Here is a 20,400-nt window from a genome sequence, read left to right on the forward strand (position 1 = left end):
GTGTCAGACTTTATTTTTTTGGGCTCCAACATCACTGCAGATGGTGATTGCAGCCATGAAATTAAAAGACGCTTACTCCTTGGAAGAAAAGTTATGACCAACCTAGACAACATATTCAAAAGCAGAGACATTACTTTGCCAACAAAGGTCTGTCTAGTCAAGGCTATGGTTTTTCCAGTGGTCATGTATGGATGTGAGAGCTGGACTGTGAAGAAAGCTGAGCGCCGAAGAATGGATGCTTTTGAACTGTGGTGTTGGAGAAGACCCTTGAGGGTCCCTTGGACTGCAAGGAGATCCAACCAATCCATTCTGAAGGAGATCAGCCCTGGGATTTCTTTGGAAGGAATGATACTAAAGCTGAAACTCCAGTACTTTGGCCACCTCATGCAAAGAGTTGACTCATTGGAAAAGACTCTGATGCTGGGAGGGATTGGGGGCAGGAGGAGAAGGGGACGCCAGAGGATGACATGGCTGGATGGCATCACCAACTCAATGGATGTGAGTTTGAGTGAACTCCGGGAGATGGTGATGGACAGGGAGGCCTGGCGTGCTGCGATTCATGGGGTCGCAAAGAGTCGGACACGACTGAGCGACTGAACTGAACTGAACTGAGGGATGAGAAGGAAACAGCCATTCAAGGGCCTCCGGGGAAAGTGTTTCAGGCAGAGGTAACAGCCAGTGCAAAGGCCCGAGCTGGGACCAGCTTGCACAGAGGTGTGGGAGACTGGGTCAGAGAAGTGGGCAAGAAATTGACTGTGCTTTATTCCATTTGCACAGGCATGCCATGGTCTGATTTATATTTTCTTTTTGAAGATTCTATTTATTTGTTCATTTATTATGGCTGTGGTGGGTCTTTGTTGCTGCGCCCAGGCTTTGCTTTCTCTAGTTGTGACAAGCGAGGAGCTCCTCTGTCGTGGTGTGCGGGCTTGTTGAGGTGTCTTGTCTTGTTGTGGAGCTCAGGCTCTAGACTGTGCACGCTCAGGGGTTGTGGCACAGGGACTTAGTTGCCCCAAGGCATGTGGGATCATCCGAGACCAGGGCTCAAACCTGTGTCCTCTGCATTGGCAGGTGGATTCTTTTTTTTTTTTTCAATAAAGTTTTATTTTTCAAAATGTACAGCTGGTGGGACCTGTTCATGCATCTTCACCAGCAGCTGGGGCATCTCTACCCTTGGTGTTTCTGGTGTAAATCACTTGAGCTCTGTGCTTTGAAACCAGTTTAATAAGTCCTTTACTAAGGAGTTCCTGAAGGGCTGCTCTGGCCAGGGAACCACGAATCTTCAGTCTCTCAGAGACCACAGCTGGAGTTATAAGCTTATAGTTGGGAACTTGTTTACAGAGTTTGCCATATGTTGCTTTGTCAAACAAGACTAGGTTATTGAGCTTGTCCCGAACTTTGCCTTTGGACCACTTCTTCTCTTTGGCCTTGCCCCTAGATTTGTTCACTGGATCTTTGTCTTTCTTGGCCGACTTTCCAGCATCTTTCTTCTTGTCGTCCTTGGGCGGCGTAGCAAAGCCTGGAGAGCAGCCGGCAGGTGGATTCTTAACCACTGGACCACCTGGGAAGTCCTAACAGATCTTAGATGCTGACTATGGACAGTGATTGCAGCCATGAAATTAAAAGACACTAGCTCTTTGGTAGAAAAGCTATGGCAAGAGTATTGGAGTGGGGTGCCATTGCCTTCTCCTGACAAACCTAGACAGCATATTAAAAAGTAGAGACATCACTTTGCTGACAAAGTCTGTCTAGTCAAAGCTATGGTTTTCCCAGTAGTCATGTACGAATGTGAGAGTTGGACCATAAAGAAAGCTGAGAGCCTAAGAATTGATGCTTTTAAATTGTGGTGCTGGAGAAGACTCTTGAGAGTCCCTTGGGCAGCAAGGAGATCCAACCAGTCAGTCCTAAAGGAAATCAACCCTGAACATTCATTGAAAGGACTGATGCTGAAGTTCCAATACTTTGGCCACCTGATGTGAAGAGCCAACTCATTGGAAAAGACCCTGATGCTGAGAAAGATTGAAGGTAAAAGAGAAAATCCCATGGATGGAGGAGCCTGGTGGGCTGCAGTCCATGGGGTTGCAAAGAGTCAGACACGACTGAGCAACTTCCCTTTCACTTTTCACTTTCATGCATTGGAGAAGGACATGGCAACCCCACTCCAGTGTTCTTGCCTGAAGAATCCCAGGGACAGCAGAGCCTGGTGGGCTGCTGTCTCTGGGGTTGCACAGAGTCGGACACGACTGAAGTGACTTAGCAGCAGCAGCAGCAGAGCATGAGATACAGCCGATAAATTGTGGTGGCGGTTGTTTTGCTGTTCAGTCGATAAGTCGTGTCCACTCTGTTGCAACTCCACGGACTGCATGTAGCCCACCAGGATCCTCTGTCCAAGGGATTTTCCAGGCAAGAATACTGGAGTGGGTTGCCATTCCCTGCTCCAGGGGATCCTCCCCGCCCAGAGATCTCCTGCCTTGCCAGGCAGATTCTTTACTGCTGAGCCACCAGGGAAGCCCCTCCAAGAAAAAAAAGACTGTGGTAGATCTATCCAATAGAATTCTGTGTCAGTCAGGATCCCAGCAGAAAAGTAAGTCACACACAAGTAAGGTAATAGAGCATCTAATAATAGCACTACTTACACAGTGAGGGGTATCCAATGAGGGATGGTGAAACACCTGTAAACTAGCCGCAGAGAGGCTCCGTTACACCCTTATCCTTGAAGGGTCAAAGGGAGAGAGCAGTCCCCGGAACCCCGTGAAACCTATGGGTACAAACGAAGGCCAACAGGAGTCACGGCCAAAACAAGTTGCACAACAAACTCATCAGTGGGGAAGAGGGAAACAAAATCCTCTCCTAAGGAAAGGACCAGTGGGAGGGAAGAAAATATTTTGAAAATAATACAATCTACCACAGACGAGACTTCCAGCAACTCTCCTACATCCATATGGATAATACCAGACAACAAAAGAGACAAAGAGAGCAGAGAGATTGAGAAAACCCGAGTCCCATTCCAGTATTCTTGCCTGGAGAATCCCAAGGACAGAGGAGCCTGGCAGGCTACTGTCCATGGGGTCGCAAGAGTCGGACACGACTTAGCGACTAAACTACTACTGCTGCTAAAGACTTCATCACAATAAAAAAGGCTGAGCTGAAGAATTGACACCTTCAGACTGTGATGCTGCAGAAGACTCGAGAGTCCTTTGAACAGCAGGGAGATCAAACCAGTCAATCCTAAAGGAAATCAACCCTGAATATTCACTGGAAGGACTGATGCTGAGGCTGAAGCTTCAATACTTTGGCCACCTGATTCAAAGAACTGACTCATTGGAAATGACCCTGATGCTGGAAAGGATTGAAGGCAGGAGGAGAAGGGGATGACAGAGGATGACATGGTTGGATGGCATCACTGACTTGATGGACATGAGTCCAAACTCTGGGAGATGGTCAAGGAGAGGGAAGCCTGGTGTGCTGCAGTCCATGGGATCGCAAAGAGTTGGACATGACTGAGCAGCTGAACAACAACAAAGACATCATTCAAAGCCTGAATCCAGCATGTCTGTCTGCTCTTGGCCTGCCCCAGAGCTCCTAAAGATAGATCCCCGTTTCTGCCTAAATGAATTTGAGTTACTTTCCATTGCTTACAGCAGTAGAACCGCATCTTTGGAGGGAAAGGCTTAGTCAAGCTCTGTTACACTCTCCACCAGTCGTGAGCACTCACTCAACTCCCATCGGTTGAAAATCTCAACCAGTGAACTCTCCCAAAGGAATCAACTGTCTCCACTGAGAGACAGAGACCAATAGCATCATAGCTTCCTAACATTTTAGTAGGACAATTTGAAAATATGCAGAAAAATCAAAGATTTGTACAGTAAGTCACTGCCTAGATTCTGTAACTGGCATTAGGAAATGTTAGTTGCTCAGCCATGTCCAACTCTTTGTGACCCCCATGGACTTTAGCCCATCCGGCTTCTCTGTCCATGGAATTCTCCAGGCAGGAATAGTGGAGTGGGTTGCCATTCCCTTTTACAGGGTATCTCCCCAACCCAGGGATTGATCACCAACTCAATGGATATGAGTTTCAGCAAACTCCCGGAAGTAGTAGAGGACCGAGGAGCCTGGTGTGCTGCAGTTCATGGAGAGGCCTCAATTGCTAGTGATAATGTCTGTGGACAGGTCCAGGGCTGGCAGAACTGCTGCTCAGCCTGGGCCAGCAGCTTGAACACCAAGGAACTCCGGCTGAGGGACCGTTCTCCTGGAAGCCACTCCTGGCTCTTCAGGCACAGGTTCTGGGAAGCCCTGCAAGGGTCAGATGGAGAAGACGGGCAAGGATCAAAGCAGGGGAAGATAGAGGCAAGCGGAGGAGAGGGCTGCAGGGGGCGTTGGGGAGGAGCAGTGGGCGGGACCCAGGAGGGGCGGGGCAAGAAGAGGCGGGGCAGCCGCTCACCCGTGAGGGGTCCATCTGAGAAGAGGCAGGGAGGGGTGGAGTTTGACCTCCGGCCAGAGAGGCTGAGGTTGGATCCCTGTGAGCAGACCTGATGTTACACTTCAATTAAAACACACACACACACACACACACACACACACACACACACACACACACACACACACACACGAAGCTGCTGATTCTCTGTGGAGAACGGACTTTGTGATGCCAGGGGGTGCTCCTCCCTCCACTGCCCTTCCCCTCCCCCCGCCCCCAGCTACCCAGGGGCTAGGTCACTCTGGACCTTGCTACTTCCTGTTGCTGGCTGCCGCAGTTCAGAGGCTATGGAGCTCTGGAAGCAGCTGAGGCAGGCTGGACTGGTGCCCCCGGGGCTGGGCCCACCCCCGCGCGCCCTGAGGGGAGTCCCCCCAGTGGAGCAGGTGGGTCAGACCCTCGCGTCCCCAGGGGCTGGCGCTGGAGGTGCCAGGGAGAGTCTGCTGTGGATCTGGGAGGAGCTGGTGAGTGAGGGGTTCGGAGGAATCAGAGATGGGGGAATGGGGAGTGGATAAATGAATGGGGATGAATGAAAATAAAAGGTGCCAGAGACTGAACGACAGAAAGTGAGAGACAGGAATAGAGAAATAGAGGCAGAGACAGATACAGACAGGGTGAGATGGAGACAGACAGAGACACAGAACGACCCGAAGAGTGAGACAGTAATAGAGCCAGAGACAGAGAGAGACAAGAGAAGGAAAGCAGAGACGGAGAGCCAAAGGCAGGCTCGTATTAAACCTGAAAGACAGAGATGGAGAAAGTCAAAGGCAGGGGCAGAGAAATAGAGACAGACAGGAAGACAGAGAGGGAGAAAGTCAAAGGCAGGGGCAGAGAAATAGAGACAGACAGAAAGACAGAGAGGGAGACAGCCAAGCAGAGACAGAGAGATGGAGACGGATAACAAGAGGGGGAGACCTAATAAGAGAGACGGAGACTAAGACTCAAGACACAGGGAGAACCAGAGAGGTGGAGAAAGCGGGGGACAGTGAAATGGAGAGACCAAGGCAGTGGGAGACAGGACAGAAGCAGGCTGACAGAGTCCAGGGACACAGTGAGGGGTCCACCCGCATGCTGTAGGCCGGGACTGTTAAAGAAAAAGTAATTGGAGCCTGGTAGAGTGCAATCCATGGGGTCGCTAAGAGTCAGGCATGACTGAGCGACTTCACCTTCACTTTTCACTTTCATGCATTGGAGAAGGAAATGGCAACCCACTCCAGTATTCTTGCCTGGAGAATCCCAGGGACAGAGGAGCCTAGTGGGCTGCCATCTATGGGGTCGCACAGAGTTGGACATGACTGAACCGACTTAGCAGCAGCGGCAGCAGCAGCTAAAGATGGCAAGGCTGTAGGTATAAAGACCCGTTGTAATGGGGTTTTGTAGTAGAGGAGAGAGATTGGGCTGAACCTTGAATATAGCACGGGCAATTGGGAATTGACAGCCAAGGAGCAGGGTCAGGGGATAGAACATCCCTAAGAGGCTGGGGTGTCCCTGGAGGTCTAGTAGTTAAGCCTCAGAGAGGTTCCAATGCAGGGGATTTGGGTTCGATCCCTGGTGGGGTAACTAAGACCCCACATGCCAAGTGGCACAGCCGAAAGGGGGGAAAAAAAAAGAAAAATTCCTAAGAGTCAACCTCAGGGGTAAGGAGGGAGTCTGGCTAAACTGATCTAGCAGGATTCTTGCTGAAGGCAGGCCAGGGTGATCAGCCATTACCTGGGGGACGGAGGAGTGGGGAGGACGAGGAATCTGATCAGATATGGAAGAGGGTGCTGTTAGTCTCTCAGTCGCATCCAACTCTTTACGACCCCATCAACTGTAGCCCGCCAGGCTCCTCTGTCTATGGAATTCTCCAGGCAAGAATACTGGAGTGGGTTGCCTTTCCCTTCTCCAGGGAATCTTCCCGACCCAGAAATTGAACTGGGGTCTCCTGCATTGCAAGCAGATTCTTTACCGTCTGAGCCACCAGGGAAGCCCAAAACATACAAGGAGGGGGATTCTTGCGAAAACTGGATTTTACTGATACAAAGAAGAATTGATGGGCCCTAGAAAATGTTCAGGACCCTGACTAAAGATTGGTCAGGCAAAGAATCTGTGTTGGGACTTGAGCTGGGAGCTGCTCCCACCCAGGTTTCCAGGCAGAGGCACACTAACCCTTTGCCGTCTGGAGTGGCACGCCCATGACTGCCCCTTCCCACCCCAGGGGAACCTCCGCCGAGTGGATGTCCAGCTGCTGGGCCAGCTGTGCAGCCTGGGACTGGAGATGGGGGCACTGCGGGAGGAACTGGTGGCCTTCCTGGAAGAGGAGGCAGAGGAGAACACCGAGGAAGAGGAGGAGGACAGAGAGCTGAAAGGGAAACTGGAGGGAGCCTACAGTCCAGTCCCCGGCCACCACCGCCCCCCTGACTTTGAGATGACTATCTGAGGCCCTGCCAGTGTGCTTCCAATGGACATGTGAATGATACGCAAATTTATGTAAGAAGACAGGGGAAGGGAGGGATTTGCAGGTCTAACTGACCTGCAGATGTCCAATTTGGTACGGTCATGTGCTCCTTGAGCAAGTGCTTTCTCTGAAAGTGTCTGAGATGAGATTGAGGGGTGGGTCCCTGAATGGTGTGTGTGTTTCTAGATGCCGTGGGAGGTTTGCAGAGAAACTCTTGGTGTCTTTGCAAATATGATGGAGATGTGTACAGGTGGCTAGTAAGCACTTGGAGAGTGGCTAGCTCTAACTGAGGTCTGCTGTAAGTGTAACACACACGCTGAATTTCCAAGCTGGGTTTGATAAAAAGAATATTCAGTATTTCAATCATTGTAAAAGTTAATTCTATTTTGAAATGATAATATTTGGGGTATGTTGGGATAAATAAAATATGACTAAAGCTAATTTCACCTGTTTATTTGTAAATTTCCTTTACCGTGGTGAGACACATAACATAAAAGTTACCCTTTTACCCATTTTTAAAGGGTCAGACACAACTTAGTGACTAAATCACCACCAAAGGGGAAGTCAGGGTGCCTTTCTCCTAGCTGTTGTTTTTGTGTTTGTATTTTTTAAAAATAATATTTATTTATTTATTTTTGGCTGTGCTGGGTCTTCCTTACGGCGTGGGCTTCTCTCTAGTTGCAGCGAGCAGGGGGCTCCTCTCTAGTTGCAGTGTACAGGTTTCTCTCGTGTTGAAGGATGGACTCTCACGCGTGTGCTTCGGTAGTTTCAGCATGTGGGCTCAGTAGCTGGTGTTCCCAGGCTCTGGAGCACAGGCTGAGTAGTTGTGGTGAACGGGCTGAGTGACTCTGCAGCATGTGGGATCCTCCCAGATGAGGGATCGAAGCCGTGTCTCCTGCTTTGGCAGGCAGATTCTTTACCACTGAGCCACCAGGGAAGCCCTGTGTGTGTATTTTTAAATTAAATGGATTCTTTTTGGCTGTGCTGGGTCTTTGTGGTTGCACGGGCTTTTCTCTAGTTGCGGAGAGCAGGGGCTACTCTCTAGCTGTGGTGCACGGACTTGCTGCGGTGGCTGTTCTTGACGCAGAGCACCGGCTCTAGGGTACACAGGCTCTAGGGCACACAGGCTTCAGCAGTTGCAGCTCCCGGGCTCTCGAGCACAGGCTGAGAAGCTATGGCGCACGGGCTTAGTTGCTCCAAGGCACATGGGATCTTCCCAGACCAGGAATCCGAACCTGTGTCTCCAGCACTGGCAGGTGGATTCTTAACCGCTGAGCCACCAGGGAAGCCCCCATTTTAACCATATTTTAAAGTTTACCATTCAGTAGTGTGAAATACATTCACGTTGTGGTGTGAATGTGTTTTCATCTTGCAAAACTGAAAATGCGCCTGTTTTACAACTCCTCATCTGCCCTCTCCCAGCCCCTGGCAACCACCCTTCTGCTTTGTGTCTCTATGAATTTGCCTACTCTACGAACCTCATGTAAATGGGATCACACGGTATGTATCTTTTCCTGACTGGTTTGTTCATCCATGTTGCAACACGTATCAGAGTTTCCTTTCTCTTTGAGGCTGAATAATATTTCATTGTATGAACAACCACATTTCGTTTATTTGTCAATGGGCACTTGGGTCATTTCTACCTTTTGGCGATGGTGAACAGCATTGCTCTGAACAAGGGTGTACAAATATCTGTCCAAATCCCTGCTTTCTTTCTTTTTAAATATATATATATATTTGGCTGTTCCAATCTTAGCTGTGGCACGTGAGATTTAGTTCCCTGACCCAGGCTCAAACCCAGGCTCCCTGCATTGGGAGCGCAGAGCCTTAGTCGCTGGACCACGAGGGAAGCCTTTTCTTAAAAATTCTTTTGGGTATATACTCAGAAGTGGGATTGCTGGGCTGTGGGTGATTCTGTTTAGTTAATTGAGAAGTGCTGTGCTGTTGGTTATGCCATTTGCACCCACACACCCATGACCACGATCCCCATCCCTACGACCAGTGCACAGGGGCTCCAACTTTCTACCTCCGTGCCAACACTTGGTTTTTTTTAATATTTAATTATTCTTTTGTTATTTTATTATCTTTATTTTTTGGCTGTGCCCCGAGGCTTGTGGTACCTTAGTTCCCAACCAGGGATAAAACTTACGCCTCCTGTGTTGGAAGTGCAGAGTCTTAACCACTGGGCCACCAGAGAAGTCCCTTGCCAACACTTGTTATTTTCTTTCCTTTTTTTCACGATAGCCATCCTAGTGGGTGTGAGATGGTATCTCATTGTGGGTTTACTTTGCCTTTCCCTAATGATTGGGCTTTCCTGGTGGCTCAGTCAGTAAAGAATCTGCCTGCAATGCGGGCGACCTAGGTTCTATCCCAGGAAAGGCCGCTGGAGGAGAGCATGGCAACCCACTCCAGGATTCTTGCCTGGAGGATCCCCATGGACAGAGGAGCCTGACGGGCTGCAGTCAGTCCCTGATGATTAATGATGTTGAGCATCCTTTCTTGTGCTAATTCACCCATTTCTTATTTACATTTAAAAATATGACTGCTAGAAAACTTGAAATTACATAAGTGGCTCCCACCGTATTTGTCCTGCGCCGCACTATTTCAGATGTTTGAAAATGGAATGTGGATGTCAGCAGATGAGCCGCGAGGGTTCATCCGTGTTCCCCGACGCGATGCAAATGCGTCACAGCGCCACCTGCAGGAGATGGGCAGGTATCTGCAGATAGCTGCCGAAGAGAAGTAGGGCTGCTTCTGTTAACTCCTGCCTAAGTCCACATTCTTAGAAGAGATGCCCAGGGAGACAGCTCTCCGATGGGGGCGATTTGGGAAGGAATGCTTACTATTCAAGAACAGCAAGGGGACTTCCCTGGTGGTCCAGTGGTTAAGAATCCGCCTTGCAAAGCAGGGGACTTGAGTTCGATCCTTGGTCGGGGAACTAAGATCCCACGTGCCAAGGAGCACCTAAACCCACGCGCTGCAACTATGGAGCCTGCGTGCCACAACTAGAGAGTCTGTGCGCAGCAATGAAAGATCCTGAATGATGCAATGAAGACCCGACGCAACCATACAGAAAAGTCAGTATTAAAAAAAAAAAAAACAGCATGACCAGTAGCCCCTGATGCCTGGGTGGGAGTTGCTCTGGACCATGTCCTGGGTCATAGAGGTGACATCTACGGGGGAGTCACCTTCATCAAACACTCAGGGAGTTTGGGTGGGTGTGGGCAGCAGCCCCTCTTCTGGTGCTGTCCTCAGTGCCACAGTTACTGAGCTACATCCAGCAGTGACAAAAGCACCAGGTTTGCCCTTCCAAGTGCTCAGCCCAGCAAGGTGTGTTGAGGGGCACACCTTAACACATAGAACTAGCCAAGATGAGCAGGGCTGGGATGGGGGGAGGCACAGACAGAGGGGTCAGGGCTGGGTTGCGGGAGCACAGACTCTCACATCTGGCAGCATCTCACTTCTCTGGGAATATCCTCTCTCCCAACTAGAAAGATAGTAACTCTCCTTGCTTTTTCACTCGATGCCAGGCCCTGTATGCCCGTTGTTGTACTGTACTACTGCACTTTTCAAGGCTCTATCCTGTAAGATTAAAAATGTTTCCTTCATTTTTTGTGTTTGTTTTCTATTTGTTAGCTGTGTGGAAACTATTATAGACCTATTACAGTCCAGTGCTATTTAGCCAATTATGTTAGTTTGGTACCTGGGCTAAATTTGTTGGGATTATGAACAAATTAGATATATAAATATGCTCTTGGAATGGGACTTGTTTGCATGTAAGGAACTTACTGTACTGAAATTGATCAGTTATTTATTTATTATTATTTTTTGCTGCACTGCATGGCTTGCAGGATCTTAATTCCCTCTGCAGGGACTGAACCTGGGCCCTTGGCAGGGAAAATCCTAACCACTGGACTGTCAGGGAAGTCCCTGAATCAGAAATTTAAAAACTTCCAACAAACAAAAGTCTACGCTTAGAGAAGAGATAATACCTATTCTTCTGAAACTATTCCCAAAAATTGCAGCGGGAGGAATGCTTCTGAACACATTCGGTGAGGCCAGCAACCAGATACTGATACCACAACCAGAAAGAGACATCACACACAAAACAGATAGTTACAGGTCAATATCACTGATGCACACAGATGCAAAAATCTGCAACAAAATAGTAGCAAACAAAATCCAATGATACATTCAAAATATCTTACATCATGGTCACGTGAAATTTATCTCAGAGATGCAACAATTTTTCAATATCTGCAAATCAGTCAATAAGAATAAAAGCCATATGATCATCTCAAGAGATGCAGAAAAAGCTTTTGATAAAAATTTTCAACATAATGAAGGTTGTGTTTAACTTCCCGGGTGGTACAGTGGATAACAATCTGTCTGCTGATGCAGGGGACACAGGTTCAGGGAGATTCCACATGTCTTGGGCAACTAAAGCACAGAAGGCATTAAGGCCACCAATTTGGGACATAACATTGTTTTCCTTCTCCTTTGGTTCCCATCCAGAGCAATTTCCTTCTGATAATTTGACTTCTGTGAAGGCTGTCTGGCTGTGGTCAGTGAGTGCAGTCTGAGAGCCTGAACTTGTGTTTAGAGGGAGCTGAGGGTCACAGAACAGGATAGGCCAGCAGGAGGTCACGTGTGTGCATCTCCTGGGGGCTGTGAAGGATGTGGCTCATGCAGGCTAGCTCAGCTGCCCTTGAAATCACCTGTTTTCTTTGGGTTATAATATTGCTTTATTTTGAGATGCTGCAGGGTTTCTGCGGCATTGGGCTCTGTTTGAAAATTCAAAGAGTCCTCCAATGGCAAGCTTGACCATGCCAAAAAATAATCAATGAAAACCCAAGTGCTTCAGATATTCTGAAAGCAAGTCACAGATGTCCCTGGTTTGCATCATCCTCTAGCCCAGGGGTCCCCAAGCTCTGGCTCATGTAGACTGATGTCTCCTACAGATCAGCAGCAGCATTAGATTAGAAATAAAGTGCACAATAAATGTAATGTGTTTGAATCATCCAGAAACCATCCCCCCAAACTCTGACCCATGGAAAAATTGTTGTTCAGTTGCTCAGTGGTGTGCGACTCTGCTACCCCATGAACTGCAGCACGCGAGGTTCCCCTGTTTAAAAATAGAAAAACCAGGAGCTGCTTTTCTATTGCTCTAGAGGCGTGGCCTTGCTCCTAGGACTCTGTACTTCTTTCTTATTAGGTCCTACCAGAGGCTCCATAAAGCATCTTTCAAGGAGGTACAGATATAATAATGTACCCTCCTTCTGGAGGGTGGTCCAGCATGCCTGGAGTATTGGAGACCTGAGAGATCAGAGACACGGATAGTGCCTGAGGCCATGAAACTCTCATGCTTCATTGTCTTCTTATTTGCTTGTTTTAAAATTTTATTTATTTGGCTGCCTTGGGTCTTAGTTGCGGGATTTGGGATCTAGTTCCCTGATGCAGGATCGAACCTGGGCCACCTGCATTGGGAGCTCAGAATCTTAACCACTGGCCGACCAGGGAAGTCCCTGTTTGTTTGTTAATTTTTATTTTTAAGTTTATTCTTGGCTCTGCTGGGTCTTTGTTGCTGTGCACGGGCTTTCTAATTGCAGCACGTGGGGGCTTCTCTTCACTGCAGTGCTCCTGCTTCTCACTGTTGGGGAGCACGAGCTCTAGAGGATGAGTTTCAGTAGTTGTGGGACATAGGCTTAGTTGTTCCTAGGCATGTGGGATCTTCTCAAACCAGGGATCGAACCCGTGTTTCCATGCGTTTGAAGATTCTTAACCACTGGACAACCAGGGAAGCCCTCCACTCACATTTCTGACCCAGTTGCTACAAATTCAGAATCTCATGACTTCCTCGGATTGGGTATATTGCTAGAATAACTCATGAACTCAGGAAAATACTCTGCTTATGATTATTACTATTATAGCAAGAGCCACAATTTGGAAGCTGCCAAAGGGAGAGTTCTAGGTCGAAGACAGGGTAGGTTCCACATGCAAGCTCCCCCATGTTCTCTCCCCATAGAGTCAGGCAGGACATATCACCCTCAACCATGCTGAAGCAAGCGCATCGGGTCATTGGTGTTCAAACTGTTCATTTGAGTTTTATCACATCAGCAGGCATGACTGAATCACGGGCCATGATATTGAACTCAATGTCTACCCTTACTTCCATCCCTAGATGACAGGCTGGCCAAAGCTTCATCTCCTAATTGCAAGGTTGGTCATTGGGATGACTGGGCCCCCAAGCTGGGCCATAGTGTTGGCATGAACTCTGAAGGGGTCCAGGAACTCCTGAACACCAAAGACAGTCCTATAACTTGGGAAATTACAGGACCAGGGGCAAAGACCTGACAAGTTATTTTATTATACTGCACTGTTACTTGTAGTCCCCATGTTGACCTTCATGCCTGCTCACTCAGTCCTGTCCAACTCTTTGAGACCCCATGGACTGTAGTCCACCAGGCTCCTCTGTCCATGGAATTTCCCAGGCCAGAATACTGGAGTGGGTTGTCATTTCCTTCCCCATGGGTTCTTCTCGATACGGGGATCGAACCCATGTCTCCTACATTTCCTGCATTGGAAGGCAAATTCTTTACCACTGAGCCACCTGGGAAGTCCCTGCCATGCTGACACACTCCCTGTGTTCAGATTTGTAGTCCATTATCACATGACTCCTTAGATCCTAGCTCAGAAGTAGGCTGCTTTTGGTCCTGGTTGTACATATTAGCCACATCCTGCATATTGAAAAGCAGAGACATTACTTTGCCAACAAAGGTCTGTCTAGTCAAGGCTATGGTTTTTCCTGTGGTCATGTATGGATGTGAGAGTTGGACTGTGAAGAAGTCTGAGCACCGAAGAATTGATCCTTTTGAACTGTGGTGTTGGAGAAGACTCTTGATAGTCCCTTGGACTGCAAGGAAATCCAACCAGTCCATTCCGAAGGAGATCAGCCCTGGGATTTCTTTGGAGGGAATGATGCTGAAGCTGAAACTCCAGTACTTTGGCCACCTCATGCGAAGAGTTGACTCATTGGAAAAGACTCTGATGCTGGGAGGGATTGGGGGCAGGAGGAGACGGGGATGACAGAGGATGAGATGGCTGGATGGCATCACTGACTCGATGGACGCGAGTCTGAGTGAACTCTGGGAGTTGGTGATAGACAGGGAGGCCTGGTGTACTGCGATCCCTGGGGTCGCAAAGAGTCAGACACGACTGAGCGACTGAACTGAACTGATGGTCCTTTGAAATTTATTCCCTTTTCTCCCTTTTGCCACACTAATAATTTCTATTTTGGGGATTTTGAGATTTGGTGACCAAAGGAGGCTGGGGACAGTCTTGTGAGGGAGCTGTTGTCTTTTTTTTTTAATACATTTATTTTTCTGTATATTTTGCTGAGTTGTGCAGTTTGCAGGAACTTAGTTCTGTAACCAGGGATTGAACCTGGTCCTCAGCCGTGTAAGTGCTGTGTCCTGACCACTGGAACCCTAGAAATTCTTGAAACTGAGTAGAACTGAGGCAAGAGGCAGATGCCCTCTCTTCCTCCACCCCAACCCCAGGGTAAAGTGACTGGAGATTTATTCCCTTTGAACCAAAGCTCCAAGATGAGAATAGCAGGACAATTAAGGGAGGAGGCTGGGCCCTTCCCAGACCACATATTTCTCATTCTCAAAGTTGGGAGACCTCCCTGACCTCACATGTACAAAAAGCCTCCTTGGAGGTCAAACGGGAGTATTGTTAACTAAGGCCAGGTTACACAGGTCCCTTCTGTAGAATCCATCAGGGCTAAGAGATGTGTGTACACAGATGGGAGGATCCTGAGATACAGCAAATATGGACTGTGAACCAGGCAAGACAAAATGCTTGGCCAAAGAAAACTCAGAAGAAATGCCCCATGAAAGTAATTCAAACTGCCATGAGGGTACAACCCTCACACACCACACAATTGCACTCGTCTTCCCTGTGGCTCAGATGGTAAAGCGTCTTCCCGCAATGCAGGAGACCCAGGTTCGGTCCCTGGGTCAGGAAGGTCCCCTGGAGAAGGAAATGGCAACCCACTCCAGTACTCTTGCCTAAAAAACTCCATGGACTCTCTCCTGAGGAACCTGGTAGGCGACAGTCAATGGAGTCGCCAAGAGTCGGACATGACTGAGCGACTTCACTTCACGCTAGCAAAGTAATGCTCAAAATTCTCCAAGCCAGGCTTCAGCAGTACGTGAACGGTGAACTTTCTGATGTACAAGCTGGATTTTAAAAGGCAGCAGAACCAGAGATCAAATTGCCAACATCCATTGGATCATTGAAAAAAAACTAGAGAGTTCCAGAATAACATCTACTTCTGTTTTGCCAAAAGCCTTTGACTGTGTGGATCACAACAAACTGTGGAAAATTCTTCAAGAGATAGGGATACCAGACCACCTGATCTGCCTCTTGAAAAATCTATATGCAGGTCAGGAAGCAACAGTTAGAACTGGATATGGAACAACAGACTGGTTCCAAATAGGGAAAGGAATATGTCAAGGCTGTATATTGTTATCCTGCTTATTTAACTTAGATGAAGAGTACATCATGAGAAATGCTGGGCTAGATGAAGCACAAGCTAGAATCAAGATTGCTGGGAGAAATATCAATAACCTCATATATGCAGATGACACCACCTTTATGGCAAAAAGCAAAGAAGAACTAAAGAACCTCTTGAAAGTGAAAGAGAAGAGTGAGAAAGTTGGCTTAAAATGCAAGATTCAGAAAACTAAGATCATGGCATCTGGTCCCATCACATCATGGCAAATAAATGAGGAAACAGTGGAAACAGTGACAGACTTTATTTTTGAGGGCTCCAAAATCACTGCAAATGGTGACTGCAGCCATGAGATTAAAGGGAGTGTGCTCCTTGGAAGAAAAGCTATGGCCAACCTAGACAGCATATTCAAAAGCAGAGACATTACTTTGCCAACAAAGGTCCCTCTAGTCAAGGCTACGTTTTTTCCAGTAGTCATGTGTGGATGTGAGAGTTGGACTATAAAGAAAGCTGAGTGCTGAGGAATTGATGCTTTTGAACTGTGGTGTTGGAGAAGACTCTTGAGAGTCCCTTGGACTGCAAGGAGATCCAACCAGTCCATCCTAAAGGAAATGAATCCTGAATATTATTGGAAGGGCTGATGCTGAAGCTGAAACTTCAATACTTTGGCCACCTGAGGCGAATAACTGACTCATTGGAAAAGACCCTAATGCTGGGAAAGATTGAAGGCAGAAGGAGAAGGGGATGACAGAGGATGAGATGGTTGGATGGCTTCACGGACTCGATGGACGTGAGTCTGAGTGAACTCTGGGAGTTGGTGATGGACAGGGAGGCCTGGTGTGCTGCGGTCCATGGGGTCCCAAAGAGTTGGACACAACTGAGCAACTGAACTGAACTGAAGTGAGGTTGCAACACAGGGACTCTCCTTCTGAGTCTGCCCATGTGTCCATCCACAAGTACTACGCTTTTTCCTCTTAATAAATACTCTACCTGCTTTACTACTTTCCATCTTGGTGGAAATTCTCTTCTGCAGACCTGAAGGGCTAGGGCTCTTGTCACTGACCACAGGTCTAGTGGCTAGGATCTGGTGCTTTCACTGCTGTGACTTGTCCTCAGTCTCTGGGATCTCAGTCTGTTGAAGCTCCACTTCAAGCCATTGGAGGCTAAGGCCACCCGAGATCAGAACAAAGGAGGAATCAAAGAGAGCCTCATATATTAAACTCTTAGATTCTTTGATTTTAAAAGTAAGAGTCAATAGAGGAGGCACAGGCAGTGAGCCTTGTCCCAGCAAACCAGGCTACCAAGGCGGTCTTGCAAATTAAGGAGGATGGCAAATCCATTTCTTTAAAAAAATTTCTCAAGGGGGAATATATAAAATACCTAAGTTTGAAATGAAATTAAAAGACGCTTGCTCTTTGGAAGAAAGGCTATGATCTTAGACAGTGTATTAAAAAGCAGAGACATCACTTTGCTGACAAAGGTCTATATAGTCAAATCTATGCTTTTTCCAGTAGTTATGTACAGATGTGAGAGTTGGACCATAAAGAAGGTTGATTGCCAAAGAATTGATGTTTTTGAACTCTGTTGTTGGAGAAGACTCTTGAGAATCTCTTGGACAGCAAGGAGATCAAACCAGTCAATCCTAAAGAAAATCAATCCTGAATATTCATTGGAAGGACTGATGCTGAAGCTAAAGCTCCAATATTTTGGCCACCTGATTTGAAGAACTGACTCATCGGAAAAGACCCTGATGCTGGAGGTGGGAGGAGGAGGCGATGACAGAGGATGAGATGGTTGGATGGCATCACTGATTCAATGGACATAAGTTTGAGCCAACTCTGGGAGAGAAGTGAAGGACAGAGAAGCCTGGCGTACTGCAGTTCACGAGGTCAGAAAGAGTTGGACACAACCGAACAACAAACGTTTCAAAAGCCAGACTATTTCCAAACTCTTGGTTCTTTACCTTGGATTGTCGTGAGAGAGTATTTCAAGGTAAGTTTTCAAGGATTCATCTTTTGCAAACATATCCAAATACATTCCCCATTAGCAGTCCTGTTTTGGCGATGAATAGCAAGCAATATTCTTGGATTAGAGGTCATATTTCCACTTGAATGCAGTTTCTTCTCTTCTGGCAACAAAACCATTTGCAGAGATTTGGAAATCATGAGCTTCCTAGGAGAGAGAAGGTGTATTTTGCCAAAAGTTTTATTTTTGTTTTAGTCTTGAAGGATTTTTTTAACAAGCGAAATCACTCATTACACACACACACACACACACTGAACAATTTCAATATTTAATAGTGGGTTATGTGACAATTTCAATATACGGTCATTAAACAAGCAAACCAAAAAATAGAAATAATAGAGAGATGTAACCACAAGAGGGAGAGATTTACACCACCAAATTGGGCCAAAACCTACATCTAGACTTGAACAGCACTGGGAAGCCCCAGATAACAGCAATTTGGAGTCCCAGTTGGGAAAAAGGTCCCAGGTGGTGCATCCACAGGTGAGACTTCATATTGCAGCTTTGGGGGTTCCCGCTTATAATCCCAGGCCACTAACTGATGTGCAAAAGTGCATCTCTGGTTTTTCTTTAACTTATAATGCTGTTTGTTTCACCTTGTAAGTCACAAGATTCCTTAGACGCTGGGGGACTGGCCAGGTCTCCAGGGCCTTAAGAAATTCCCAAGACTCACTCCCTTTCTTATCTAACTTATTGGTAACAATTGGTATGCTTGTGGGCAGGCATGTAGTTCAGGCAGGGTTCAGGCAAAGGCCAGAAGTTGGTCAGAGGCTTGCTCCCCTACTTCTGAAACCTGAACAAGACTACTTCCATTTTAATTTTCCTAACAAGGTGATTCTTGTTCATTTGAAAACAGCCTTTCAGAATGGCTAGTTGATTACAGTCCCCTTTCAAGACCTGGTGTGCATTGTTGATGATGATGGGGTTGGGTCTGTGTAGGGGTCATAGCTGAGCTGAGCCAGCAGGGGGGACCTGGACCATGTCCTAGGGCACATCTCCAGGGATGTGGCCTGTCCACTTGGAGAGAGAGTCCAGATCCACAGGCGTGATGACCTGGGCTGTGGATCACTCGATCTTGGACTGGGAAATGCTGCTGGGCTTGCTGATGAAGTCCTTGTCACACAGGTCAGTACTGCTCCAGGTGGTGGCAAGGAGGTCAAGGATGAGCTAGAGGGCGCACCAGGGTGCAGTGCCACCTGCTGTTAGTACAGAGGCAGGCACGTGTCCTTGCCCACCTCTATGCACAGGGCATACATCACCTGCATGGCCTGGCTCCACTTGGTGAGGTAGTCGTGGTAGCTGCCGAGGTTGAAGCTGGCAATGGTGATGTGGCAGGTGACCATGGAGTACGTGGAGGCCCAACTGTCCTGCACCACCGGCAGGGAGGAGGTGCAACAGGTAGACGGAAAACTCGAGTGTGGAGGGGCATTTGTGGCAGAGGATGCCGACCGGCTTGCCGTGCTTGGCTCTCACCGCCAGGCTGAAGGCCTGCATGGCCACATCCAGCACCTCATCGGTCATGCCCACCTCATCCAGCTGCAGCTTCTCCTGGCTGGACTTGTGCTGAGGTCCTTTAATGGACCGGAACCTGGTGGTCCGGAGTTGACGATAAGAAAGAGAGAGCGAAAGAGGCTGAGATTCCTTGGTTTATGCAGAAAACCAATAAAGCTCTTGACACAGAGCTTGCACTGCTACACGTAGGCACCAGGAGCCCTCTCAAGGGGGTGAAGGCACAGTGTGCCTTCTCGAGAAGGTCTTAGAAGCCCAGGCAAGAAAGTGAGCTCAGTGGGCTTCTGCGCTCCAAAGAATTAGCCTGAGAGAGAGAGAGAGAGAGAGAGAGAGAGAGAGAGAGAAAGACACAGGGACCCAAGCTCTGATGGAGCAAAGTTGTTTTATTCAACATAGTGTGGGTATATATACAGTCTTCAGTTCAGTTCAGTTCAGTTCAGTCGCTCAGTAGTGTCCGACTCTTTGCGACCCCATGAATCGCAGCACGCGAGGCCTCCCTGTCCATCACTAACTCCCGGAGTTCACTCAGATTCAAGTCCATCGAGTTGGTGATGCCATCCAGCCATCTCATCCTCTGTCTTCCCCTTCTCCTCCTGCCCCCAATCCCTCCCAGCATCAAGGTAGCTATTTTCAGCAAAGATAATCAAAATTCCAGACTTACTCATAAGGCAATCTGTATCAAAGACAGAGGGTTGTAAATAATCACTTTTACCGTATGGTTCATAAAAAGGAAGAGGGTCATAAATAACGAAGGAAATGCATGCATTCCTCAGCCCCGGGAGCGGTTTGCCAACTCCTCTTAATTCCTGAATATTCAGGAATTAATAAGGGACAGAGGATTCAAGACAGATCCAAAACAGCACACAGGAAGCCTCCTGTTAAATGCTTCCTGACAGACTTGGACCAGGCCTGGTGCATGGCCAGCACATGGGGGATGATGTGGGTCTCCTGGCAGCACTGCATCTTGGGGTGGGCATCCAGCATGGCACACAACAGCATGGTGTCCCTCCAGGGCAGGAATCCCAAGAAGATGAGTGACAAGGCCTTCCCATGGAGGTACTCCAGGTGGTCCATGCCCACTCTCACCAGGTCCTCCAGGGCAGGCATTGTTAATTGGCCAGGTGAGGGGATTTCATCTACTAAGTTCAATAGTGACCTGAGCATGACTATAGTCTTTCTTTTAAAATAAATTTCCTCAGGGCCAAACAATTAGACCCTTGGAGTGGAGAAATTTACCCCAGTAACCCAAGCGTATTAGATGCAAGTAATTGGCCAGAAACTCAACAATTGGGATTGATTTCTAAAAGTAGCATAGGAGCATGCATATGATAGAAAAGCATTTGATCCAAATATAGAAGTCCAAGAAGCTAGGGACACATTATAAATGATAAGCCAGTAAATTTTCAGATAGAGACCACAAAAATTATAACCATGTTCACT

General features: G+C 47.7%; 2 protein-coding genes and 1 pseudogene across 2 annotated transcripts; 1 reads left to right on the forward strand and 2 right to left on the reverse strand.

Annotated features, from left to right (window-relative positions):
• Positions 1–1,133: 1,133 nt before the first annotated feature.
• LOC138096814 (small ribosomal subunit protein eS25-like) lies at positions 1,134–3,652 on the reverse strand. Its single transcript, XM_068993074.1, has 2 exons — positions 3,637–3,652; positions 1,134–1,516 (listed from the first exon to the last, which is right to left on the reverse strand). Exons 1-2 carry the CDS (start codon positions 3,650–3,652, stop codon positions 1,134–1,136), a joined length of 399 nt encoding a protein of 132 aa, XP_068849175.1.
• A 1,109-nt stretch (positions 3,653–4,761) lies between these two features.
• Positions 4,762–6,890, forward strand: ERICH4 (glutamate rich 4). Its single transcript, XM_068993076.1, has 2 exons — positions 4,762–4,935; positions 6,669–6,890. Exons 1-2 carry the CDS (start codon positions 4,762–4,764, stop codon positions 6,888–6,890), a joined length of 396 nt encoding a protein of 131 aa, XP_068849177.1.
• An 11,341-nt stretch (positions 6,891–18,231) lies between these two features.
• Positions 18,232–20,067, reverse strand: LOC138096816 (protein-tyrosine sulfotransferase 2 pseudogene; annotated as a pseudogene).
• Between the last annotated feature and the right edge of the window lie 333 nt (positions 20,068–20,400).

Source organism: Capricornis sumatraensis, chromosome 20 (assembly GCF_032405125.1).
Source record: "Capricornis sumatraensis isolate serow.1 chromosome 20, serow.2, whole genome shotgun sequence".
Classification (NCBI taxonomy): domain Eukaryota; kingdom Metazoa; phylum Chordata; class Mammalia; order Artiodactyla; family Bovidae; genus Capricornis; species Capricornis sumatraensis.